This window comes from Atractosteus spatula, chromosome 15 (assembly GCF_055471065.1).
Source record: "Atractosteus spatula isolate fAtrSpa1 chromosome 15, fAtrSpa1.hap1, whole genome shotgun sequence".
NCBI classification, from domain to species: Eukaryota; Metazoa; Chordata; class Actinopteri; order Semionotiformes; family Lepisosteidae; genus Atractosteus; species Atractosteus spatula.
In genome coordinates, this window is record NC_142720.1 from 17,443,940 (window position 1) to 17,470,552 (window position 26,613).

The 26,613-nt window shown below is 41.0% G+C and overlaps 1 protein-coding gene across 2 annotated transcripts in view; it reads left to right on the forward strand.

Moving 5' to 3' along the window:
* lrpprc (leucine-rich pentatricopeptide repeat containing) overlaps positions 1-25,347 on the forward strand; it is a 68,359-nt gene extending 43,012 nt beyond the window's left edge. Inside the window, exons 26-39 of one of the 2 annotated variants that reach the window (XM_088933767.1) lie at positions 4,871-4,939; positions 5,453-5,543; positions 5,964-6,106; positions 7,377-7,530; positions 9,533-9,659; positions 11,948-12,036; positions 13,223-13,427; positions 15,651-15,796; positions 16,237-16,352; positions 19,619-19,693; positions 20,028-20,112; positions 21,413-21,555; positions 22,480-22,548; positions 25,107-25,347. In XM_088933767.1, the coding sequence (XP_088789893.1) occupies positions 4,871-4,939; positions 5,453-5,543; positions 5,964-6,106; positions 7,377-7,530; positions 9,533-9,659; positions 11,948-12,036; positions 13,223-13,427; positions 15,651-15,796; positions 16,237-16,352; positions 19,619-19,693; positions 20,028-20,112; positions 21,413-21,555; positions 22,480-22,500 (1,464 nt within the window). In that variant the 3' untranslated portion in view covers positions 22,501-22,548; positions 25,107-25,347. The remainder of the gene's footprint in view (positions 1-4,870; positions 4,940-5,452; positions 5,544-5,963; positions 6,107-7,376; positions 7,531-9,532; positions 9,660-11,947; positions 12,037-13,222; positions 13,428-15,650; positions 15,797-16,236; positions 16,353-19,618; positions 19,694-20,027; positions 20,113-21,412; positions 21,556-22,479; positions 22,549-25,106) is intronic. The other variant, XM_088933766.1, reaches the window with a different exon arrangement.
* The last annotated feature ends 1,266 nt before the right edge of the window (positions 25,348-26,613 follow it).

Here is a 26,613-nt window from a genome sequence, read left to right on the forward strand (position 1 = left end):
ATATATATAGCAAGTGCGATTGGTAATCCCAAAACATATGGTACACGAAGATGCTTTTGCTTGATATAGCTTCTGTCCTTACTGTACATGATCACTTCACAGTTCTGGTGACAAGTCATCAGACACCACCGGGGGGAGAAGCCGAAGGATGTTTCCTTGAGTCCCAGTTTCACCTGAAAGGGTCGATTTGAGAAGGAGCAGATGTGTCAGGAGAGACACTATACAGTGATAGTCACAGGGTGATGCTTTACTGTCAGATTTAATCGGAATTTCTTCCCTGCTTATCAGGAAGCTGGTCCTGCCATGTTAAAATTGTATATTCCATTTCCCTGACAGAGTTGTATTTCTGCATTTCTTTATCCACACATCAGTGAATGCGCCTATCAACTAGTATCTACACCATACAAAGTCCCCTGAATCCGAAAGCTATTTTTTGTCCTAATTCCAATTAAATTGACATTCCTGCCACAATTACATTCAAATGTTTAATTACTTCAAGATTCTACGTAATTGCTAATCTGAATTCCCTTACGTCGCTTCTCTCTCTGTTGTGTTGTAGCACACATTCTCCCACAGTGGCTGGTGCTTAAAGCCGCCTTTGTTGCTAGTTAATTAACTCCGGTTAACTGATTAACCTTTTGCGTAATGTGGACTCTTATTTTTTTTTAGATACCTTAGGAATTGCCAGGCGGCTTTCTTTTCTATTGCTGAAGTTTTAAATTCTATTGTGCTTGTAAAGTGTACTGGAATGGAGGCAGTGCTTGAAGTCTGTGTACTGTTTTAGTGCACTTGGGACTGTGAGGTACCAGCTGATGGCAAGAATGTGTTATTGTTTTTATTGCAGTATCACTTTGTGCAGTATATTGATTAATAAGGCTGGGATGCAAAGGATAAACGCTTACTCTATTTTTATGACAACAACCAAGGATGCTCATCTTCTGATGATCAGTCTAACCATCTTACATTCTTTTATTATTGCATTCATACACAAAAAAATTGACTTTCATTTTTATGAACATTTTACAACCAACTAAACATTAACCCATAGTTGTTGGTTGGGTATTAGTGATGGTCCTATCCTTATACACCTTGGTTCTTGACTGGCAATGGAAGAGTTTAATCTCCCTCACCCCCAGATTGCTTCATTATTATGATGATGGTAGTGGTTATGGTGATACCAAGCCTTATTATAAAACAGCAAATGACACAAATGTGCATCTTAGGATAAGACAATGTTAGTGTGTGAGGAGGCAGAGCAAGGGGTTGTCACTTGATATGTAACAGTGTGATTTACTCCCGTTAATACATGCAGGAAGGAAATAATTTTGTATATCTGGTTTAGTGTTTCTAGATTACAAGATAAGCTATCATGGGCTCCTACAGACATGGCTACATACATTAAATCTTTCTTTTTATTCCACAAGGATTTATGTGTGCATGCTGTAACATACTTCCTGTATGTTAGGGATGACCAATTCACATTGTCTGGGTACTTTAAGGAGTTCATATGTATTTATCAATGTAATTTTACATAGATTTCCTTATTTGTCAGGATCCCTAAATGATTTAATATGGTTACACGTTATTAATTGCACTATTTTTTTGCATTCTGGAGGACAGTTTTAACCAATCTGTACACATAGCTCAAAGAAGTAAAATATAGCTTTCCTGTAATGCAAAGTAATATTTGTTCTTATGGATGTTCACATTCCATGATATGGTTTGATTGTTTCAGGAAGTGCAAGTTTTCATAGCCTCTAAAACGGAGAACTAATATGTTCACCCAGATTCTTATTTATTTTCAAATTTCTCTCCTATTTGCAAATTTTCAGGATACTGCTGTTGTGCCCCGTGAGCAAGGCACAGTATTTCACTTGATTGGCCAGTACAATTCCCTGCTGTATTTATGGGTAATGTTACAGGTTATCATTGTAAAGGTAGAAAGAAAAATATTTCTCTTGAATGCATTTTTTCAATCTGAGTCACTCATTCAGCTGTATGGTCACACATTTAATCTGCGTGTATCAGGTTTTTTTTGGAATCTTGAAAAAATACTAGGCCTGTAAAAGAATAGCCATGTTTTCAAAAGTCGGGAGTAATTTTAAAAGCAAAGCATGTGCAGTCTTTGGTACCAGATTTTCATTTGTTTCCCTTCTTTTTTTATTTTAAAACTCAAATCTCTTTTCAGCTGTTCTTCCTCAGTTAATTTAGTATGTGTGGTGGCATAAGTCTTTGAAGAGTTTCATTTCTATCTGCTTTGTTACTTAAAGGGCTTTCTCTGGCTGTATATTTTGAAATATACAGCCGTATATAACACGGAGGTATATGTGCCACAACTGTCCAGTGTGGAAGACCGCTTTACTTATCCTTTTTGGAACTAGCTGAGTGTGTGCAGAGTGTAGTGTTTAACATTTTGGATTTTGGAGCTAGTTCCAGGATAGCTCAATTTTTTATAGATAGTCAGAAATATTATAAGCATTCAAAAACATTAAACCTTAATATAATTGGTAGTACAAAATATAATTTTTAGATTTGTTGCCTTTTCAGATGTTTTTATGTGATCTCTTCTTATGCGCTGCTCTGTGATTAAAGTGGTTTTGTGTTGGTTTTAAACTTACTAAGCATACATAATTATTTTGATTGAAAAAACTTTTGTTTTAATAGAGCACTCATTGAGCCACAGAGAGGTGGGTTTTTAAAAGCACGCATCATGTTTGACTTGCGCAGAAGGTCAAAAGCTGTTCTTATTTAGCTGGGCTACATTTCATTCTGTATTGCAACACTTGTGGATACAAAATGGGCTCAATTAAAACAATTGATATCTGAGGTTTAAAAAAAATCTAGTGCAGGAAACTTTCATTCCAGATTACATCACTCCTTAAATGCTCGGTGCCTATGTTTTCACAATGCTAAATATTATTTTTAAAAATAGTTTGCCATCAGGTTCTGACTTCCCACTTAAAAGTGAACAATGTAATTGGTTGGTTGTGCTTCAGATAATTAAATGGAAACAGACTTTATGTGGGGTTTTTAGTTAGCAATATTTCTAGAGTGATCAATATTTTTAATAATGACATTGCCTTTCGCAGTGAAAGGTTGAGGCCTATCTATGCAGTTTTAAAGGTTGTCCTAGTCTTGTTGTCCAAAGTTAGTATTCTCTTAGGCAGAGCGATGTGTAAGTCCTGAAAGTAGAGGCAGGGAGATTGTCTTTATCTGACCTAGATGTCCCTTTGAGGATTTGGAGCTGTTGTAAGTGAAAACAGATCTTGGATCCGCAAATGAGAACGAGGACGATCGGCTTTGCGAGCTGTGATCCCCACTGTGACACAATAATCGCCCAGCAGATTTGCAAGGTGAAGATTGTTCCATGGCTTAGATCAGTGGTGTGGGGCAGGCAGGAGATTTTGAAAGTTGTAAGGAAAATGTACCACTTTGCACTTTGTCTAGTTCAGAGTAGATTAAATGTGATGGAGACCAGAACAATTTTTAATTTGTCCAGGATCTCGTTGTATAAGATTTTAATGTCAGTGGCATCTTTTTATAGCATTACAGGCATTTATTTGCTATTCTTAATGCAGTTGTGCATCACACATTCAATCAGAGAGAGAGAGTTTCACATAAGACTATTTTGCTATTGACAAATTACAGTATGGAGAATTGATGAAGAAAGAGTCCTTAAATTCTGGTTATAATTGAGTGTTGCCTGGATAAAATCTTGAAAGCTGTACTAATCCCTCTCCCATTCCCAGATTGTATCAAAAGGTTGTTTGAGATATAATCCTACTTACCTTTAACCTGTGCATTTCCATATATACCAAATATTCCTGCGTATTTTGATGAAGGCTGTCTTATCAGTTGTTTTTAACTTCTGTTTCTATTCACAAGTAATAACAAATAGACATTTGATCTATTATTGACCTTCAATGTTGCAACCCTGATAGTACTGACTTTGACCGATGTTGCTATGTTATCGGCCTCCATCTTTTTAACATTTGCTTTCTCCTTCAGCCGAACAGTCAACGAACGAGCCCATGACTCCCGTGTGTTAGTGGCCCATCTTTCATAGTTCCTCGTGTTCTGCAGTGGCTCTGTGAACACGTAGAGAAGGAGAGAGGGGCTTATAACACCAAAAGCTACAAACAATAGCAGATTTTAATGACCCTTACTTGCATCCAGGGGTGTAATTATTCCTTTGTGCTGAAGTGCCGCAGCATGGAATCAAATGTTGCCCAGCTAACAGAGGAGAGCTTTTGACCCCCCAGTTCGAGTCAAATGTGATGCGTGATTTAAACAACCTGGACGCAACTGCTGAACAACACTCTAGTGCTGCTGAGAGGCTGTTTAATGTATTCAATTCACTCTGGCTCAGACTTAAACAAGTCCTCACAATGAGATGCTTTACAGGCAATAAATACTTTTTAAAGGGCCTTCTTTCCACATACCAAGTCACAATGAATATTTATCTTTCAAATGCCTTTGTAATTGCACTGAATCAATGGCACACTTAGGTTTCCTGCCTACAGACTCACTAAAGGAACTCGTTAGTAGCTAACTGTTTTTTCTTCACTATAGTACATTTGGAGTTACAAAGTGTTAGACTGTACACTACATACATTACCATTCTTCTGGTGTCTGATTTCACATGAAGTCTAATAACGGAATACTTGTAGTGTTTGCTCTAAATGCTCTAAAATCTTTTTAAGCTATGCTGAAGTAGTGATTTCCAGGTCTATGTGTTCCCAAGCAAGTGATGAGATGAAATGCAATGGTATATTGGGTTAATTGCAACGGAGGAGATGTAAACAGAAGGCAAAGCAGCACAATGTGATTGCAGGTGACTCTGATTTAAGAGCTCTCCGTCTCTCTGCAGACCGCTGGCCTGAGGTCACGACCGGGACGGCTGCAGTGGTACGCAGAGAAGTGCATCGCCACCAATCAGGTGAAGTCTCATTCTCATTCCGGCATGAGCGGGTCCAGACACACTGGGACCTGCACACGGGAACATACACACACCTCGGACATGGTACATCGCAGCAGCCCAGCAACAGGCAGGGCCGTGGTCAGAAAGCATTTACTGCCACATTCACTGCTTCTCCTGGAAGGAAAAGCCAACTCCTAGTTTGAGGAAATCTAAAAGATTTCCGGTGCCCTACACTTAGCATCATTAAAGGTTTACACCCCACTTACACAAATCTTTAGGATAGGGACAAAACACCTGTGCTTTCAGCAGCTGACACTTGAGAGAAATTGACCTTCGAGTATGTGTGACGTACTGCTGGTTTTTTATGTTAACATTGTGCTAGTTCCAGTGATAAAATCTGTCCCCAGACACCAGCACTGCACCAGGCTGTGCAGTGCAGAGGCTCAGCCAGAGAGCTTGTTTTATTTGGTGCCTTGTCAAGGTCTGTCACCCCTGCAAAGAGCTGTGAGTGCTGTCTCGTTTCTCCTGCAGGTTGAGGCCCTAGAGAACATGGTGGAGATGACTCAGAAGCTGTTTGAGTGCGATCGAGACGAGATGTACCACTACATGCTCCGCCTGTGCAGTAAGTTGCCCGACTGGTCCTGGTGTCACTGCTGCGGAAGGCCTTGCTCTTGACCTTGTTCATGATCTGCTTTGTGTACTGAACTAGTGGAATTTAAAGAGATGCCACATTGTTTTTGGGGGAAAAGAAACATTACTAGAGAGAAGTCAAAGCCTGTGGGTCTCCAATGGAATAACATCAGATTTTCAGTCTTGGTTTGCATAGCAGATGTCGTTAAAGTAAATGGGTAGGCACGTGAAAGCACTTGCTATCATTATTCGTTAAACAAGCATATGCACTTGCTTTTGCTTTTAAATCAAATGAAACCATTTGTGAAAAGGCTGATTTCTCAGCAGGCCAGAGGCTGGAGCTGCATGAGCAGTGGGGCAGATCTCTGGGTCTGGAGGGTGGATCCACATGCTCTGTGTGTCTCGTTCTCAGAGGAAAGCAACGACTGGCGGAGGGCCGAGGCCACCTGGACCCAGATGCAGGAGGAGAATTTGATCCCGCGTGAGAGAACGCTCTGCCTGCTGGCCGACATCCTGAAGAGCAACGGCCAGGAGGTTCCCTTCGATATGCCCGAGGTAAAGTGACACGACTGCTCCCAAAACCAGCTGGACAGGTGGTTTCCAAACAGGACTTTTTGACTGTAAGATGCCTCAATGTGGTGTGCTCCCGCAGTAGGTAGCTGTAAGATACGCAGGCTGATATTTTGGTTAATAATAAGTTCAAGTAGGTAGCTGCATCAGCAGGCGTAGGCTGCAAAGGAACAAGTCAAGGTTTATTCAATGCTGAAAAGAGAAGCAAAGAAACACAATATTTCAGCTCCACAGCCGAAATGTTGTGTTTCTTTTCTTCTCTTTTCAGCGGAATAAACCTTTACTTGTTCCTTTGCATAATAAACTTACTTTTTCGTTTTAATATTAGATTTAATTCTCTGACATCTTTTGTCAAAGAGACCTTTTACGATGTCCTGTAGACACTAATGGTTTTTTGTTTGATTTAAATAAGAACGCCAAGTAAGTTCATTTTTAGATTTGCTTTCTCAAGGGTCTTTTTGTCGGCTGGCTTTCTTTCCCAGTGCGCGTGACATTCAGTTTACAGCTGGCGCTGGTCTGGTTTAAAAATCCTTGTGTTTTTATTAAGGGTGGAATATTGGATTTGGAGATGATCAGGGGAAATCCAGATATTTAGTGGAAATAAGCAGGTCTTTTATCCTCACTAGTTCAAAACTGCTAAATTGCACCATATGTTTATCACTCTGTCGCGTCCGTAGCCAACAAATGACTGGAATGGACAGAGTTTTAAGTACAAACCAGGGAATTAACAACTTGCAAGCATTTCATGCAGTTTCATTCTCTTAGGTCAAGCATGTGTCAATTCCCCGTTCTGTAATATCTCAAGGTCTGCAGTGCATTGCTTGGTCTCATGGACTTGCTGTAACTGATTGACCTCAAGATCTCCACTTCTGTTTATGACAAAGTAACATACAACCTTACGCTTTGCATTTACATTAGCGCGCCGCATTTTTGGTTTTCTTGAATCCTTTAAACAGAATTGTGAACGGTTTCCAGCAGTGATGGAAAGAGTGATACACTTGTGGTAACCATGGCAGTACTCGCCTTTTGGTGTGGCACTAGGTTTAAGACAATCAAGGCGGCTTGGAACTTGTCGCTTTGCCCAGTGCACTCATTCATGACCTATAGAACTTGAAGGACCAGGGGCGGCCTTGGAAGACAAAGGGCCTGCAGCGACTGTCGGTACATGGGGTTCATCTCATACTGCAGCGCGACATTGCTCCGAAAGAGCCAGGGAGACTGATCTCTTGGTGGTTTTTGTCATGTGATCTCTCAGGCATGGTATAAAGAGGCTGCAGAGTATGGCAGCAAATCCCAAGACTTTGAGGCAAAGAGCAACAGCTCCAGCACAGCCAGCCCCTTCCCTGTGGACTCCCCCAATGACTACCAGCGCCGCCTGCTGGCTCTCTGCAAGAGGGGCAAGGCCAAAGGTATGATCTTAATCCCAGTCCCTCTTCTGCTCCCTCCCAGGCACTCTCCGACAGTACACTGGCAGTGCCCTCTGCAAAAATCTGCAGCACATTTAAGAGAATAATGGTCTGTTCCATTTGCTGTGTGGGGGGTTAGAGAATGGTGATCTCTGTACCCGTACTTTCCTTTCTTTGTGCAGATGGTTAATGCACATTGCATACCGAAAAACAAAGTGGAACAGTAGAGGAGAGAAAGAAAAGTGGCATTTTATTTATGTTGAATGCAGGTTTATGTTGAAAATAACTTCTTGAAACTGTTGTGTAAATGCAAAGTTCACAGTTCACAAAATAATGCCATCAGCCACCACTAGTTCCGTCACAGCTAGACACTCCTGTCCAGACCATCACTCTTGGACCACCCCATCTGTCTTGGTGAGGTGCTCTAACTTAGTCTAGCCTCCATCAAGCTGATTTTATCTTGAAAAGCTAGGTATAGTGGTTCCTTTTTGTATATTTCTTGATATTAACCAGGTTTTAAATTTTAATAGGTTAAATCACCTCTTCACGTATTCACCCAATCAAATATTTTACTAGTGAAGTGATAAGATGCTTGTGATTGAACTCTCAAAACACATCATGGTCAGTCAATAATGATTAATCAAAATCACTTTAAACCTTTTAAGCAGTATTCAACAACAGGGTAATTTTTCTGAAAATGAAGAGGAAGTTTCTTTCGATGCTTGTTATACATTAATAATTATCTGTTTATGAGTTCAAATAAGCACGTGTAATGCTTTTCTGCTTTCTCATGCATTGTACTCTCAGTTGTAAAACAAAACCCAATTAGGCTACTGTTTTAAACTGAGTATATATGGTTTGGTTTGTTTGGTCAAATAAACTTTTGTTAGTTTGCATTGTTTTGTATGGATCTCAACTGAGAAATACATGCTACTGTCCTTACACGTTACAAACTGTAGGGCACAGCCAGGTGATTTTTAAAACCTTTGCAGTAGGTGAAACGGTCCATTATTGAAACCAAAATGCTTTCAATCAAGAAATCAAACATTTTTTGTCATGCATGCATTACAGTTGTTGTTATTTCACATTTGAGAGGAAATAAGGAAAAGGAGCATGTAACCTGGAATTTTCTACAGGCTTATCATAATATCAGTATCTCATATTTAGTTTAATCGGTTCCATTGCATGCTTAATAATTAGGGCTAAAGATGTTTTGCATTTTACTATGGATCAGTTTAGTAATTGTAGTGTAATTTTCCTCCCGGTGTTGTGCACTGGAAAAGTAGTAGTTCATGTTTATACACCTTGTCAAGCTGTTTTATTATTCTTTCATGTTACATAAGGTAGGAAAAACAAAGAAATATAGACAGTTTAATTACAGTCATCATAATAACCGTATGAGTTTAATCATTTACATTGAACAGCTGAATGCTTAATTCTAATTCAGTGGGACTGACACCACCTGGCAGAAAAGCAATAGAATGGTTTCTGTGTTACTGTACAATGGATTCTCCCTTTGAGAGCTGCCACTCAGCTTGCACTGAAGAATGTAACTTTTTTGAAACTCCAGAAAAAAAGATGTACATTTACACAGTTCCTCTGGAGAAAATGCATATAAAAAGCTAGTGCAATTTTTTAAGATATGCCCAGCTTCTGCTCCAATGGCTTTTTTTACACCTTTGCTGTCAGTTCAAAAGCATGCTGACACTCCTTTAGGTGCTGGCTAACTCAGTTTTAGTTATGTTGTCCATGTTATACATTTTGCAGTCTCTGAAGAGGGGTCTGTCATGTCTGTGGTAGTACGTTGACTTTTGGTGCTTCTGTATGGATGTACTTTGAAGTGGAAGGCAGAGGAAGTTTTTCTACAAGCAGCTATTTTTTATCTACATTTCCATTTTTTTTACGTTAGTTGTGTTTTCCTTTGTCATGCAAGGAATCATTTTGCACTGTTCCCAACTTTAACAGCTGTGGGTCATCTGTCAATCTCTCTTTGTTTCATTTCCAGAGGCCTATAGGATTCTTCAGGACGCTGACAGGAGAGGCCTAGTCTTCAGCCCCGCTGCCTACAACAACCTTCTCAAAAGCCTGCTGGCTGAGGGAAACCTGGAGTATGCCATGACAGTCAAAGACATGTGAGTCCTACTCTCACTCCCTATAAAAATGTTTTAGTCTGAGTGGCCGAACACTGAGGTGTTGACTGTTGACTCTGAGGTATTTTATCATTTCTTTCTCGCGGTACCTTTTAGTTGGCGTTGTCTAAGGTTGTTTTATTAAACTTTGTTGAGTGCAAGCTTTTGCTTACAAAGTCTTTAAGACTAACTCGTATGGATAACCCAATGCCTTTCACTGTCACCAGCATGCAGGCACAGTTTGCGTCAAACACACTTCCTAATGTCGATAGAGAGTCGATAGATAATGTGGTTAGGATCCACAAGACAAAATGTTTTGCAATAGAACCTTAAATTTGTATAAATACTATGATTTTAGAAGGCAGTGAGATTTAGAACGTGTTTTGTACGTCTTTGTCACGTCCCGGTGTTACAAAACGTTAATTCTTGGAATACTGATGCCCTTCAGTAAAGACTACGATAAAGAATAGACTGCAAAATTGATGCAAAACTCTCAAGAGTAGTTCTAAAGCCTACCTGATCTAAATATAGCAGATAAAATATATTTTCCGAGAAGTGCTTTGCTGCACAAAAATAACATCTTCTGCAGATTAGTAACGTATCCTTTGTGTCACATCGCATTAGTTCTGAAACAAAACTGTTCCACTGATCGCTGATCCATAAACCTCTAAAAACCAACAGTGGCTTTAAGCCTCACTATATTATAATACAAACCTGATTATCTCTGAATGCACAGTAACTTCTTCTTAAACCCCGGTGTAAGCGAAAGTGTTCTCATTGTTTTCATGAGTTCTCCCCTCCCCTCCTTATATTTTGATTTATTTTGGAGTTGCAGATTAGTGCTATGACATCCTGAACATGACTTTAATCAAAGCAAAGTTTCAAAGACAGAGGCCCAAGTAATAATTCCCATGTGTGTGTAATACAGTCTCATATCTGAATTGGCGACTTAAAGAGCTTTGGGCAGATGGGCTGAGGAGACATCAGAACTGAGCAATGGGGGTGCTTATGGGGAGATTAAGAGGATTGCTAGGAGAGGGCAGCAGAAATCCATCAGCCAGCTCTGACAACGGTAGTAAGCCCGCAGAGCCTAAGTGACTCAAGAGGATACCCTTACTGGGGCCGATGGACAGGATTTTCTTGGGATTGATAAGAATAATTCGACACTGGCCCCAGCTTATGCGGCAAGCTGTTCAGCTGCCTCTAGGTCCGGACACAGCGTTATCGGATAAGGAGGCAGGCTGCTGCTCAGTTGAACGCCCCGACTTAATCTGCAAAGAGATTTTGGTTAACAAAAAAAAGTTTGATTGAGGTTTTTGCTGCCTATACTGAAATCTCTTTCCTCCTCAGAGTGTTAAACTGACAGGCCTGAAGAGAAGAAAATGAGTTATGCTTTTGCTGCTTTCTGACGCTTTTTTTTAAGCAGCTCAGCGTTCACCGTTTGTGTCAGTATCATTCTGGCCTGTGTAAGTCAGTGCTGCACTCTCAACTGGTTGAAGATCTTTCACTCACGCTTATGTCTTGAGGGGTAGCTTTTTCCCTCCCTCTGTTTACTGAGATGTGCTTTCAGGATGGTCTGCTTCTTTTAACTGTCCACACACCCCACCTCACCTCCTCACTGCCACCAAGCACTGACATTGTCTTCTTTTGGCCCTGAGATCTAAGGCCCATGCATTCTTCTGCGTGGTGGCATCTGTTATGACTAAATCTTACCAGGAGGTCCTGGGATAGTCAGCAATATCATGCCATTGTCTATGAAATTATTAGAGCTCCATGCCCAATGTACCCCTGGAGTGGCAGTTTGTCTGAGTTTGTTGAAGTGAAGGGAGCTGTTTTTGTTAAAGATGCAGTTTTGCGTCTTCCATTTTTTTTTTCTGTGGTTCTGTTGTGAAACCCATCTTTGTTTTTAATTCATCACTTGAAACGCTGAAAAACCCTTTTCCCTTCGAAAATGACAACGCAGTGGCACTTTCCTTCACCCCCCCTTCACTGAACCCCAAGCTCTGCTTTAATTCTTTCTTTGTTCTCTAGACAGAGAGCCAGATCTCAACATACAAAATAGAGACGGGGGGGGGGGGGGAGACTTTTTTAAAAAGAGAAAGAAAGTGTAACAGTTTGACAGGAGAACACAAAGGCTGTCTCCTTCCTTCCATTCACTCGGCGCTTGATATTTTTTAACGTGCTATTTGGTATTCTGTTTTTTCTTGTCTAATTTCACCCTGCTGCTCAACCATTTATTATCATATCAGATGTATGTCAGTAATTCCTTTGGAAATGTCTGTTTCTTCCAGCGCTGGAACCCGAATCAAAGGCTTCAATCTGAGTGACATAGCCAGCAGTCTCCTTGTCGTCACTCTCGTGAAACGGGATCAAGTGAAAGGTAGGTCGCACTGTTTGACCTCCGCGTCACATTAATGCCTCTCTAAGACGCAATCCTGCACCGCCCTGCGCATCTTCCCATAAAGGAGTCCATTTAGCAAATTACCTGCTTATCAAGAGGCTTTTGTGGAGCTGAGAGACATAAATTACTGTACATGCATTTATAATACAAGCCTGAATATGAATGCACTTGTCATTTGGCCACTTAGTCCAGTTTCCATTCCATTTAACATAAGCGGCTGCCTTTTTTTATTATTGTTATTATTATTGTTATTATTATTTTAAGATAAAATTGCATATCTCCTTAGACATGCAAAGTATGTTCAGAGAAGGGGTGGTGTTTGAGTGCTTTCAAAATCTTCCCTGTCTTCAGAAAAGTTTGAAGATTTGTGGAGAGATTGAGAGGTTATTGCAAATGAAATGGAACAGTTAAGGGCTGAGTCAAGTTAGGGCACTGAAATAGGTTAAATTGCGTTAAAACAAATGCTAGTAACAGAAGTTGATTGCAATATTGACAGTAAATGCTGGTGTGTTGTTGAAAGCAATAACTAGCCTGTTTGTGCTTCTCTAAAATGGTACATCTTATGATTGTAAATTCAAGATAGAACCGAAATCCTCTAAGCAGTGCACCTCTTAGTACGTATGTATATCACCTATATCGAGAAGAAATGTGTGGATTGTTTTATAATGATCTCTTTGCTCCAGTTAACATTGTACATGATCTTACATAAAATGGTGGCATTGTTAAAAGCTATTGCTTCCTAACATTGAATCATTCTGCATCTTTGGCATTGGCCAAAAATGAATAGTGTTATAACACACTGCTCTTAAGACCATTGACACTGTATCCCGGATGAGACATCTGCCACACGGTGGTAACCTATGCTTTTCTAGTGGATGACTAACGAAACCACAGTCCTTTGCACTGCTTCCGAAAAGAAGAAAACCAGATGAAGCAATAAAACATAAGTTCTTAGAAGGTACCCTTAAAAAGTCCAACTACAAATGCTTCGCTCTCAACCAAAAATGGCAATCTGCAATTCAGACTGAATAAAATCGGGGTGTTCTAAATGTGCCGGTTTAAAAAACCCTGCTGCAGTGCGTTAAGAGGTGTCAGATCTGGGTCTGGTCTGATTACTGCCGAGATTACCGATTTGCTCAGCCCGCTGTCCCCCATCTGACCGCAGATGCACTGGACTCGCTGAAGACCATGATGCAGGCCGAGCAGGTGCCCTCCCCACTGGCCGTGACCCGCCTGGTTCAAGCCCTCGGTGCCAAGGGAGACATCAAGGGCATCCAGGCAGTGGAGAACCTGGTGATATCCTTAGGTCCCTCCATTAATTTGTCACGCATGCTCTTCATCAATAACACAGCCCTGGCGCACATCAAGAAGTAAGTGAGAAAGGATAGCAGTGCCGGAATATGTTTTTTGTTCTTGTTATTTTGCCAACTTAACGCACCAGATTTAACGCAACGACTTCCTCCTTGCATTGTTAATGTTACTACAGAGCATCAATCTGCGCGTGTATGTTTTTGATAGAGTTTGACTGGTTTTGGATATGGAGCGTATGGTTGTGGGCTCAGTTTGATTAATTGGTCTTTCATGGCCACTAAATTATGCCACTGGTGAGAGCTGTTTGGGTAAAGATGATGAGGTGGTTTAATCTCTTCAACGTCAAGCTGAGATTTAGTCTTGACCAATCTGATAGATGACCGTGACTGTGGCACAGATAAACAGATTAATATGTTAATTGTTGTGTACAGCAGACCAGTCAATTGGGAGGTCCAAGCATGATTGCTGGGGCAATAGGATCTAGTCGCTGTTAAAATTTGCTCGTAGTGATTGTCAGTGTGACAGCATTGTGCTAGGTTGATCAAGTCCAGGGTGCTCACTTACTGCCCTTCCTATAGGCTCATCTTGAAGTGACAGGATTGCGACAGGACTGCGTGTCCCCTTGTGCTGCTTATGTAACAGCTGCTCTCTTGCATGTTGAGAATGTGACAGTTATGCCCTACCCGTCGTTCTTGAGCTCCATTGATCGACGTATAGAAGTTAGAGATTCCTGAACAGGCACAAGAGGAATGGGATAGAGTCCAACAAGATCCCATGTGCAACCTGCTACAAAGTGTATATTGCAGATGGGTAATTTGTATTGGCCTTTAAGCCTGTTACTTCCACAGTAAAACCCCCTGCTGATCGATCCTTTCAAATTGCAAATGTTAATCCATGTAATAACCTTATTATATCTATTATATGTCAAAACGTTTTCAAATTGTCATATTTGTTAAATACAGTGTTAGTGCATTTGTCAAAAAAAGCTTATAATTTTCCTGATAATATCTTGGTAAATCTGGTTACAATTATATGTGGTTCATTTATTTATTGCATAGTATCTGAAGTTTGGTGGTAGATGTGTCTAACCTCAAACCGTTCACACCTAAGTTTTCTGTTTGATGTGGTTCTCAGCTGTCTCTTCTTTCAGAAAATCCCTTTGTTCATTTCCTACTAGGTTCGACTCTCAGCAATGGTTAGACAGCTATGCTAGAGGCATTGTGGCATCCCAAGCCCACACTGTCCCCCCAATATAACAGAGCTCTGTATGAGGCAGGGTAGGGCCTCCCAGTGCAGCCCCAGTGTCTTTTAAACTGGAGGGACACCAGCCAGTCTGATCTCTTTCTGCCACTTCGAGAAGGACTCGGGGGAAGATGTTGAATGAGACATCCCCTGGACAGACCATATGGAAGAGATTAGGGACAGGCTTCAGATTTCAGCATTAATGAGGGGTCACTTCCATTCTGTGAAGAAAATGTATAAGGATTAAGCTCTGGTTAGGATTCTTGGACTAATTACCACTTTTAAAGACGGGTTTGAATTTGTACTTCTCTCCACACCCACGTAACCTGGTGCAATAGCAAAAACACTTCCATGGCCAGGCATTTCTCACCCTGCAACCCATCCAGCGACAGGCCTGGCCGTGAGAGAGAGGGGCACAGTGCGCCTTCCTCTGCAGCAGTGACCTGGGATGCAGACTTTCTGCCTAATTATGCAGAAAGGTAAACTGATGTTGCCATCTCACGGCAGCAGCCACAATAACAGAAAAGGACAAATCTCTGTGCTGTGTTTGGAATATTTTTTCTCCAACCCGTGTAAATATTTAATTGAATAATCTGAGAGATTGTTTTGACTTTTGGGTCTGAATTATTTACTCGGCATTACTTTAATGTGGCGTTTGCATTTGGAGGTCTGCCGGCCACCCTTTTAAGTACAGGGCCACCAGTCAGCTTTGTTCAGCAACAGAATAGCATCTGTGTCACAGCTACTTAGGCATGGCCTGGGTCAAAGTTCATTCTGGCAGGACATCCGATTACCCATGAGTTCTGCCCGTTCATCCGTGAAGTCTTTTCAGTTTGCGTTCCTACTCCGGCTGCTTAAATGGAGTACAGGGGCCTTTTTACACTAATCCTTTCTGTAATATTTATTTTATAAATAAGACCTTCGTGCATTTATTTTTTACTCTTTTGATCTATGTTAGGCCTTGCAGTGAGAAACCAGCTGGTGTATGATATTTCTTTCTGCTTCTTTTGCCCAGTTTTCATTTGTTCTGCCCTTCACAGTGGCAATATCGAGGCAGGAGTGGAGAGCATTGAGCCCATCTTCATCTCTGGAAGAGAAGGTCAGGATCCGGGTGCCCGGGCCTCCAGCGTGTCCTTTGTCTTCCGGAAAGTCATAGAAGAGAATCTGGAGCCGGCTCTGGACAAATGTAAGAATGCTGGGCTCCCTTTCTCCTGTTTCTCAGGGAACATTTTTACACTCTGAGCCTTTTGCAGTCAAAGTTTCAAATCTTTTAATTCCACAGAAATTGCAAATGCGGATAAAAAGATAAGCAAAGGTTACAAACGAGAGATGGCCATGAGACTGGGTTAGGCTCAGCTGGTTTCCTAATAGTAGCAAGTTTTAGATTATAAATGCTGCATTGATTATACAGCCAGTTGTAAGGCCTGATCATGAGCCCCACATACTTTATTATAAAATCCTCAGAAATGTTTGATGGTTAGAAAGTTGAGTCTTCATATTCAGTGACTGGTTCAGATGAACAGGTGGAATTTGAGACTGAATTAAGAGGTAATTTCCCTGAGTGAGCGTGCGCTGTTTAGGAGGAGGGGGACTGTGACCTGATGACCCCTTTCTGTGTTTTCTCAGTAAGCGCCATGGCAGAGAGGCTAGCCAATCACTTTTCCTCATACAGACCGGCCACGGATCTCTTCCTGCAGTTGCTAGATGCAGGCAAGGTTGATGATGCCAAATTCTTACTGCAAGTAAGTGCTTTGTCTTCAGCACAAAAGCCTGCTGAAAATAGATATTTATTAAGTTTATATATATGTACGCACCCACAAGCAATGGGGTTTTCCTTTCCTTCTAGAATACATTTCTAACTTCTTCATGATCTTCTGCACCAGACCCTAAATGATGTCCACAGCCATTCTACCCCAGATAGTGCTGTTTTCGGCTGCTCTGTTTTGTCACCCATATTGTCCCTGTCAAGACTGTTGTACTTCATTAATTATTTTTAAGCAGTTAGAAGAAGACAGTCCGAAGATGGTTGAATGCACGGGGGGCAATCAGAGCAAGAAAATGGAGATCACATTGCTTTGTACCATGTTCTTAAGAAAAGCACTGAAATTGATTTCACTTGAGTTGTTTCATTATAATTGAGTAATTCTACAGATCCATTCTTCTGCTGAGCGCTTCTGATCCATTTAAAATACAACTGTGTTAAAAGCTTTAGGGACATGGTGTTTTCAGGAAGTGGGGAAAAAACATCATTTACAAATGGCTGTTAATGTTATTTCATTGCTGTTGGAACTGGAGCAGAAGAAGCAAAACAGTGTTGAAGGACACGCAGTATGAAGTACTGAACAACCCCCCCACCCCCCCCCCCTACACACATAACACCCCATTTTGGTAAGAAAAGATATTACTGCAGGTTTCCCCAGGCCCCCCTGCAGTGTCATGAAGTGACACCTTCAGAGCAGTGTAATGGTTCTTAAGTTTGTAAGGGCGAGCTGTGTTGTGGAGCTCACATACATATTAGGAGACAAGCAGACAAACAAACAGGCAGACACATCACTGCGGTCCCCGGGCCGCATGCAGCTCCAGCAGGCAGCGGCAAGGTTGTGGCAGTGATATGATAGCCAGGCCCCAGCTCTCCAGGCTGCGTGACTGAGAGGAGTGCACAGCACTTAGTTTGTCCATCAGGGCTATAGTCTCATACAGGCCTCGGCATGTGGTAATCTGTCACAGCTGATGAGACTTGAAACACACCTGCTAAAGGCTGGACACCACTGCGGACTTCAGGACAAGAGAGAATCTGCTAACATAATTCAGATTAGCTGCCCTGATTTTTTTTCCCCACTACACTCATCACGGTGATTTCAGTTGGCTTCAGGACAGCTGAGATTTTTATGGCTCTAAAGGTCCTCATAGCTTATAGTGACTGAAAACAACTTTTTTTTTTTAACTGCCATGAACATTGTTGGGCAGGGTTTGCAGTGAGCATTTATATTACATTGTGCTTTTGACAAATTCAGCTTTGTTAGTTTTACTTTTAAAAAGGCTATCTGTATCACGAAAAGATCCATTTACAGAAATAAAATGGCAATCCTTTTATTACCGACTGCTTCTTTTCTTCTGATCTGTAAGAGCCTGAAGATATTGCCTGTGACCTCCTACTGTTCCAGATAGCAACAGGAACACGCCTGTTTGTCTGAGAGAGACAGAGATGTGATGTGCACAGCAGGGACTCCTCTGCAGCTTCAGCACACTGGGCTGAGGAGAAGACTGATAAAGGGGATGCACAGAAAGGCTTAACTCCACGTAGCGCTGTACACAAATGCCAGTGACATTGAACATAATTGCTGCAGATTGAAGTCACTGCCTTAGACTTCACAGTAGACTTTATCTGAAGGTGTCCCGTTCATTTTGACCCCGTAAAGACAAAAGAAGAAAAATGGACCACTACCACAAAGCTAGCATCAAAGTCATAAACTTTCTGTATTAATCTGTATTAAAAGAGCAGAAAAAATAATCTGATTGCTGTCACTAGACGTTCTTCAGGGGTAAATATCTAATTAGAAAGTGACATTCAGCATGTGAGTGCTGACATAACTGTTTTTTTCAAATGGCGATTGGCACTTTAACATAAGAACATTTTACACCTATAAAGTCGGTACTGGTAGCAGTATACCAGTAAATTAGCATTAAAAACATTGGACACCTACACTTTTTTTAACATTTTGTTTGCATTTTCATGGCGTGACCATTTGCGTTTTCCACAGCTGTTGTATTTACACAAATGGCTGAAAATCCCAAAATTATCATTTTAACTTTGGTTTGAAGTAATGGAAATCATTCCATTCAGTTAATGAAAAAAATGTAGATACAAATATCTGACTGTGAATTGACTGCCCTGTTTATAGACATTTTAACCACATTATGGGACAGTGTCAAGCTTTGGCAGTTCTGATCAAATTTAAGACCATTCAGCCTTTTGTATTTGTAGCGCTTTGTTTCCATTGCCCCGTTTTTAAAATGTGCACGAAAGATTATAAATAGAGCGTCTGTGTACTTACTGGCAAAATAATCTTGGCTTTCCTGTGCTCCACCCTGACGGATTTTAAAAGACAGGGAAAATTCGGGTGTCTCTGAGCTGTCACACAAACTTCTCCGTATTAACTTTGTCAGTGATATTAAACTAAAAGAAGTAAAAAAAGCCGGCTGTCTCTCACTGAAAGAGCTTTTTAGTAAAAGCTGAGAGATTGAAATCGGTCCTTTTGTATTCATAAGTGTAGATAATTATACTTTAAAGAGAACTCACTCTGTACATTTTAATTTTTATAAAGAAATGAGTAGTTATCTGCCTGACACCTTATTAAATGTATAATTAACCTTCTGGTCTTCAGCTCACTTGTGAGTGCTTGGCAATATAATTGAAGAAGACTGCTGCTTCCCTACACACAGATGCGCGTCTTGCTCACTGCTCACCCTCACATACACACACACAGGAACCTCCGCACACACTGGCTCACACAAACACACAAGAGCACATTCCTGTTTGCACAGGCCTGCTGTGTCTCCCTTAAAAGAAAGCTCTTACACAAAATAACTCTGGACTTTTGTCCGTCATTTTCATACTGTGAAAAAAGAAGTGAGTGAAAGAAAAGGGAGTATCACTGTCCTGCATGATGCTTATTGTATGGCTAATAGAACCCCATCAGTCATCTTCTTGAGGAGCTGCAGGTTTCTAGAACAAGGTTACTCTTCAAACTTTTGTCTAGCTAGTTATTTTCTGTCTAGGTTAGGGATTAGCATCTCCTGTTCTCAACAGTCCTGAAGGGTTACAGGTGCTTTTCAGTTAGCTTCTCATTGAGACCTCACACACGAGGTGATTTGATCATTCAATTGGCCAGTTCTGATTGGTGGTGGAATGACAGTCTGTGAACTCTGCTACCCTTGAGGACTGGAGATGCCCAACCTGTTATGGCCAGTACTGGGAGTCTGACTTTCTTCCTCTCCTGTCCTCTAGAGATGTCCTGGGATCGGGGAGCAGAAGGACATTCTGGTGTCTTACATTACTAGAGCTGCACAGAAGCCTGGACAGGTAAGAGCCATCTCTTTTTAAAGCGTACAGCAGTACCGCTCTGACCTCTGTGGGGGCTCTGGTTTGTCTCTGTTGGTAGACTCTTGTAGTCTAGAGGTGAGTATTTTACCTTTATGCTTTCAGAAATCCTTACAGAAACAGAAGTAGATGTGGTAACAGCTGCCTCAGAGTTATGCTTTGCACAAGTCATCCCAGTTTTCTGTGCAAAATATAGGGTTAAAAAAACATTGCAGTTTGTAAATGACAAGTCCCATTTCTTAGCCGGACTTTGCTTTAGGACGTGTATTTATATGGTGAGCACATTTGTCTGTTTTTTGTTTTATTTAATGTTTAGGCTCATAAGATCAAAACCCTCTTGGAAATTATTCCTGAGTTCCCAGAGAGGAAGACTGCATACGCGTACCTAATGAAGTCCTATGGTAAGTAGCTCATTTGTGTTTAAGAAGAGGGAGGTTCCTGGCATGTTAGATCTTCTGCTCTCTGAATGCAGGGTAGAAGTACATCCATATAACAAGAGATTAGCACACAGACCATGTCTTTCATAATGTTCCCCTGACAATTTTAAAGACTGAATGATACCATGCAAATACCTTGTCTCTAAATGGTATACCACTCTGATTCATGAAATCTGTTAACTACCTGGGCTCACTTCTCTTAAATCCTCTTTACAGACAGCTTTCTAAAAAACAGTAATAAAGGCTTGGATGCTTTGAGTTTGTTCTGTGCTTATGACACCCATTGCTATTGCCTTTTGAATGCTAGATACAAACTATAAGCTTGCAAATTTTGTAACAAACATTAGTTTCACCCATTATTAAGTTTGGATGAAGAGGACAACTTGCATTTCCTTTGTTTGAGTGAACTTGTAACCTTTAAATGGGCCTTTTGGATACCTGTTGATCAGTTTTGAGACAGTTTTTTGACAGTTTTGAGTAGGGAATGTGAATATTTTAGTGCTTCTAACTTGTCTTTAAGATGTTATTAGATAGTAGATTAAAAATGTAGCTATGTCTAAACCATCTCCAAATACAGCAGTTGTACAATTTAGCCACTGGTGCATTTTATACATACCTGCTAATGAATTCCTGATAGGGCTTTGTCAAGCAGAAATATTGCATGTTAAAGTACTTAGATGTGCCATTTGAACTGAGTCTTATTCCTTTTCGCATACTAGGACTATGATTATTTCATGCAAAGCTTTGCCATCTCTAAGGATTAGAAACTCCAGAATCCAACAATCAAATCTTGATTAAGTTGAAATGATGTACTCTAATTCAGGGAAACATGCCTTTCTCTCCTTTTAATACAACATAACTGTGTGTGTCCTTGTCTCTGGAATTGGATGTAGAACTAGAAATTGAGTGTTCATTCTTGTTGCATTTTCTTTTGTCAAGGGTATTTATCTGAATTCATGTTAGTTAGAATACCTGACTTTCCAGTGCACGTCACCACCACCCATTCGTAAATAGTTACGTAAGAGAATTAACAGTCACCTAGTCGGTCCAGTCGAAGACACTGGTTGTTCAAAAACCCTGAATTGAAACAGCTGGCCTGGCTCATCTCTCCTTACTCAGAGGGGATCCAGGTGAGAGTGGAATTGTAGTGCAGTCAGATAAATTAAAGTCCTTTGAGTCTCGGAGGCGGAGTGTCTCTGGGTGTCTTCTAGTGAGACAAATGGATGTGCTCTGTGGCCTGACCACTCTGCTGTCTCTCCACCAGGCCTGGACAAGGACCTGCCGTCTGCCAAGGCCCTGTACGAGCAGATGCAGGAGGAGCGAGTGCAGCCGGACGAGCTGTGCTTGAAGAGGCTGGCCACGTTGCTGAAGAATGCAGGGGAGCCCGTTCCCTTTATGGAGCCCCCGGTGAGTGCAGCCCTCCCGGCTTCGTAGTGCACAGTGCCCCTTTGATTCCGCGGTTTAGCTTTGCTTTAAAGGTACTGCAAGCTTTTGACATTCTGGGCTGCTCGGCCAGGTGAGCCATGGCTTAAGTGTCCTTTGTAGATGGATTTTATTTCCCACTGGAGGCCAACTCTACGCTGAACTAAAATGAACCAGGGGCATTGTAATAAACGAATTGTACTGGCTATTTGCCCACCTGCATTTTTACCCATCTGGGTCTGAACGAAGATTGGCAGGTTTCGCCGAGATGAAAACCAACCCAAACTGGTCTCCCCACTCATGGAAGGCAACAGAAAATCACTTATTCAAAATGACCGTTCTCTGGCTCGCATGAGAGTAGCTTACATATTTGCGCACTGCACTGTTAATGGATTTCTGGTTTTATTTCATTTTACCCGTTTCTCTCAGCCATCTTCTCCCGCAATTCCTTCATGCCACTTCCTCGAAAAACTTTTCTTTTGCCTTTACTTTTAAAGATGTGGCAAACACCTCCTCATTTACATGAAAATACGGTAGCTTTTGATGTTCTAAAAGCTTGCAGGCTCCGCTGCGCTAATTTCATTTTTCAATAAGATCGTTTCTCAGTCCCTTGTGTGTGTAGGAAGCACATGTGCTAAGAACTTGAAATACTGCGCTGATGACGCATTGCGGTAATTATCGCCCGGCCTGTTGAAATGAGTCGGGGCAGAAGAGGGGTCAAAAGGTGTGATCGACTCTGTTCCTGAAATAGAAGGAGCTGTCTAAAGTGTGCCCAGGAATGGATAATAATAATAGAAAAGCACAAAGCCCTTCACAACTCCAGTGCTAACGTAGTTTGAATTAAGTAAGCCATCTAATTTATTTGAAATAAATGCAAGGAAACATTAGTGCCTTTTCTCATTGGAACAGCTTCTCCAAAAAAGAGTATGATTCGTTTATTTCTGAGAAGAAGGAAAAGGAGTTCCATCGTGCATGGAGGTAAAGGCGATCTGTGTGCTTGCTTGATCCATGCCATGAATGGCACTCCTTACAGCACCAGCTTGCTTGGATCAGTGGGTGTGCCAATTACCGTGCGGCTCTTTGGGCAGTGCTCGACAGGGATGCCTCACCCGTGCTAGTAAAACCACAGCTGCCACTGTCTCTTACTAGCACGCAGCTGCTCAGGGAGCTCTGCCACACCGAGTGAGTGTTTATTTCAAAAGATTGCAAACAAATACTGGATGTAACAATGAGGCACGAAGCACAGAGTGACTTGGGTCACTTGCAGGGTCTTGCACATAACACGCAGCGTGCATTTTGTAGCTGGGTTATCCTTTTGACTAAACATTACTCACTTCCACTGCTGGTACAGTGTATTGCATTTACAATATCTGTGTTACAAAGTACATTAATTCACCATGTGAAGTAATGAACTTGTATGTTTTGCATGAAAACAATTGCATTGCAGGGGCATTATGCGGGCATGATGGGGGGAATTTTTATATCTTAGAAATACTCAGGTAGTGTAAAATAGTTTGTGTTGCCCCTTTGGTAACATTTGTAATAAGCAAATGTGATCGGTGTTGTTTGCATGCCTACTCTTTCCTTTCATAGAAACTTGCTGAGCTCAGTATTGTGGCTGTTAATTGTAAATCAGTGGGGCACAGCATGTACTGTGCAGCTGATGGTTCAGAACGTTTTGAGCCTAAACTAGACAGAAGTTACATTTCAGACACTGTTACTTCTACAGATGCTTATTTTCTGTTACGATTACAACAAATGCCAAAATAAAAAAAACAACTGCACTGTCAGTGAATATTTGACGCTAAAGAACATCAGCAAAATTCTTTGAGAAATGTAAGTTCTGTGTTCCCCAGTGCCATTTTTTTACTTTATAGTCTACGCAGAAAGGACAAAGCATGCGTTAGTAAAAACAGTAACAGTCCCTGGTGTTTCCTGCAATCTTAAGATAGGAACCTGTCTGACCACTCTGGATTTTGTGCTTGTGATAGTTCCCTTTCCTATTAGCTCCACAATGAGTCCTTCCTGGAAGGTAACATTCAGCCTAGATTTCTGTTGGTAAGAGACAAGACTTACCTGATCACCAGTTTCAGCAGTGGCCTCTGAATTGCTTAACCGTTGTTTTATGAGAAGCATTTGTCTGCCCATAGGGCACTAACTGTCTAATGTTTCCTGCTTGAAATGGGATTGTACTATTTGAATTTCGTATAAACTGTTTGAAAGTCCAAAAACCAGCTAATGCTGATCACCGAGTATAAAGTTGCCAACAGTGCTCTCAAAACTTTCGGAAATTATTCAACACATTACAGAATGTTAAAATGTTTATCAGAATAGACTTTCAGATAAGATTTTCTCCAGAAACCATAGACTTGGGACTTTGTAATACCAGTGTATAAAGTGTTTCCACTCACAAGATAACGAGAGGTTTCACAAACACTATTGTGTGGTGCTGTTTCCCCCTTATTTATCATGGTTAATTACATTGGTAATAAGGGAATATACCATGTTCACTGAACATTAATCTTCTGATTGCAATAGCCTTCAAAAAGCTTTTTAAACAAAGCCTATATAATTAGCTTGACTTGGGTAAAAAACAGTCTTTCTGTTGTTGTTCAAGAGATTAAACACTAAGCCAGTGCTGATGCAGGATATCAGAGTGAATGTTTAAGGCTAGTTTTTAGGCAACTGGTAGTTGTATATGTTGAGGGTGAGAAACGGGAGAGAGATTAGAATTATGAATAGTTTTAATGTTATTTGCAGATGCCCTTGTCCATAGGTTGCAATAACACATTTAAAACATTTAAATAGGTGTGAAAAAAATCCTTAAGGCAATCTATTATCATTACTGTTTAACACGAGCACAGATGAGAAAAGAGTTATTTCCATGGTCAGAGGGTACTGCTGCCTGTCTTTGGGATTTGACCATGATACAGCAGTCACCATGTTTCTCTGTTCATTTCTAAAGAGATGCGAACTACTTTGAATAAACTATGATGTTTGCAGGTTTTGAATTTATCCGTTTCTTGTTGGCTTGCTGTTTGGTGTGCATTATGGTTGCACTGACTTTCTAATGATCTGTTTTCAGTGCTGAAGAAGGCTCCACGGCCGAAACGTTGTGTTTTCTTTCTTCTTTTTTTCAACATGGAATAAACCTATTACTTGTTCCTTTGCTATACCTACTGAAGGTACTTTAAAAAAAACTGTTACTCCTGTGACTTGCCAAACACTTGCAGATTGGTGGCATCATGAGATGACATCAGCGAGAGTTGTAGCACTCCTCCAATCAGTGCTACCTCTCCTGTCTTGTGCTGTGGAGCTTCACAGTGTCAAATAACATGGCTCTTGCAGGTGGGCTTATAAGAGGAGCTTGTCCATGTCTTATTCACTTTCCAGGCAGCGCAGTCCTTGCCAGAGAAAGTGAGTCTTAAAGCAACTCAACAATTCCAAACTGAGTCAGATATAAAAAGAATGGGAGTGGAAGTAGATTTTTGTAATCATATTTCGAAAGTTTATCTCTGATTTCTTGTTTCTCCCAGGAGTCCTTCAAGTTTTACGCTAGCAAGCTGAGGCAGAAGAACAAAGAACCGGCCTCATCTGATGACGACTAGTTAACTATTTCTGCTTCATTTATTTTTTTTGTCTTATGACTGTTTTTTATATATTGTGCAGATAAATTCTCTGGAATACTGTGATGTTATTGTTTGATGCTATGACTCTTGCACAACGCTGTACAGAAATATTTATCCTTGTCAATAAAACCTGACATGTAGACTCACCCATCCGGCTTTTCTTCAGCTTCCTGTCCTTTCTTATCTTGGGCCAGCAGGGTGAATCAACACCAGGTTTGTTTTAATAAGACTTTTACAAATGAAGACACGGTGAAGTCTTCATTTCTCTTAAGGTTAAAAAAAATTCTCACTTGGAGACCTCCTGAAGAACCATTGTCTCCTTGAAGCCTGATGACTAGGATTGAAAATGCAGAGATAGTGTGCAGTTCAGAGAATGTATCGTTATATCCATGAATGCAAAGGACAGGTGTGAAAACAGGAGAACTTGTAGCCCTGAGGAGAAACATTCTTGGCAATAAGGAATCGTGCAAGTGTCTATGCCAACCAGTCTCTTCTTTTGAGGGCTAATAGTCTGAGCAGCTTTGTCTGTGGAGAAGACCAGAGCTGTTTGGAGTGTGCAAGTGGAGGGGAGAACAGGGTATAGTGTGTGTGTGTGTGTTGGGTTAAGAGCAGGGTGCAGCAGGCCTGACGTAGGGCAGAGAGGAGCCCATTCTTGGGCTGGCAGGTGGCTTATTCGCAGTGCAGTCAACAGACGTCCCTGGCAGTGCTGTAATAATGCTGCTTTCAGATGGGTAGGTTTTGATGTGTTTTCTGCATTTTAAGCATCTTAATTACATCTCCCACTGTGCATTGTAAAGGCCTGCATGCATATTATCCTTTCATTACTGCTGTTTGCTAACACAGCATCCAGTCACTAAATTACTGTAGGCCATTGAAGCTGATGAGCTCCCAGGGAATAAAAAAACACAATGGGAAGTTTTTAAGGTGTTTTTTTTTTTCTGAGGCGGACATAACTTGTGTCTGTGAGAAGTGACAAGTATGCAGTTTTATGACGCAGTACTGAAACACAGGAAGTGTCTTATGATCTAAACAGGCTATATTGTTTCTTTCCCCTTCATTTGTGTCTGGGGAACAGATAGGGTCATACTGCTGTGCACTGAAGCCTTTAACACTGCATCTTCTTAGTTCCCTTGTCCTTGTCTGAGATGCCCTGGAAACGTGGCTTTTTTCTACAAATTAAAAATATGTTCTCATATTACTGTGGATAAGAAAAAAATGTTTTGAATTTCAAACCTTTCACAAACTTTGGCTTCACCTGTAAATATGGAGAATAAACTCTCATCATTCAACAAAGCCAGAGCTTATATGGTATATTGTTTAACTCAAACCGTACCCTTTGGAAATAACTTTTAAATACATTGTTCAGTTTCAGCTGAATGCTGCCACATAGGCTTAAGCACATCTAAGGACTTGA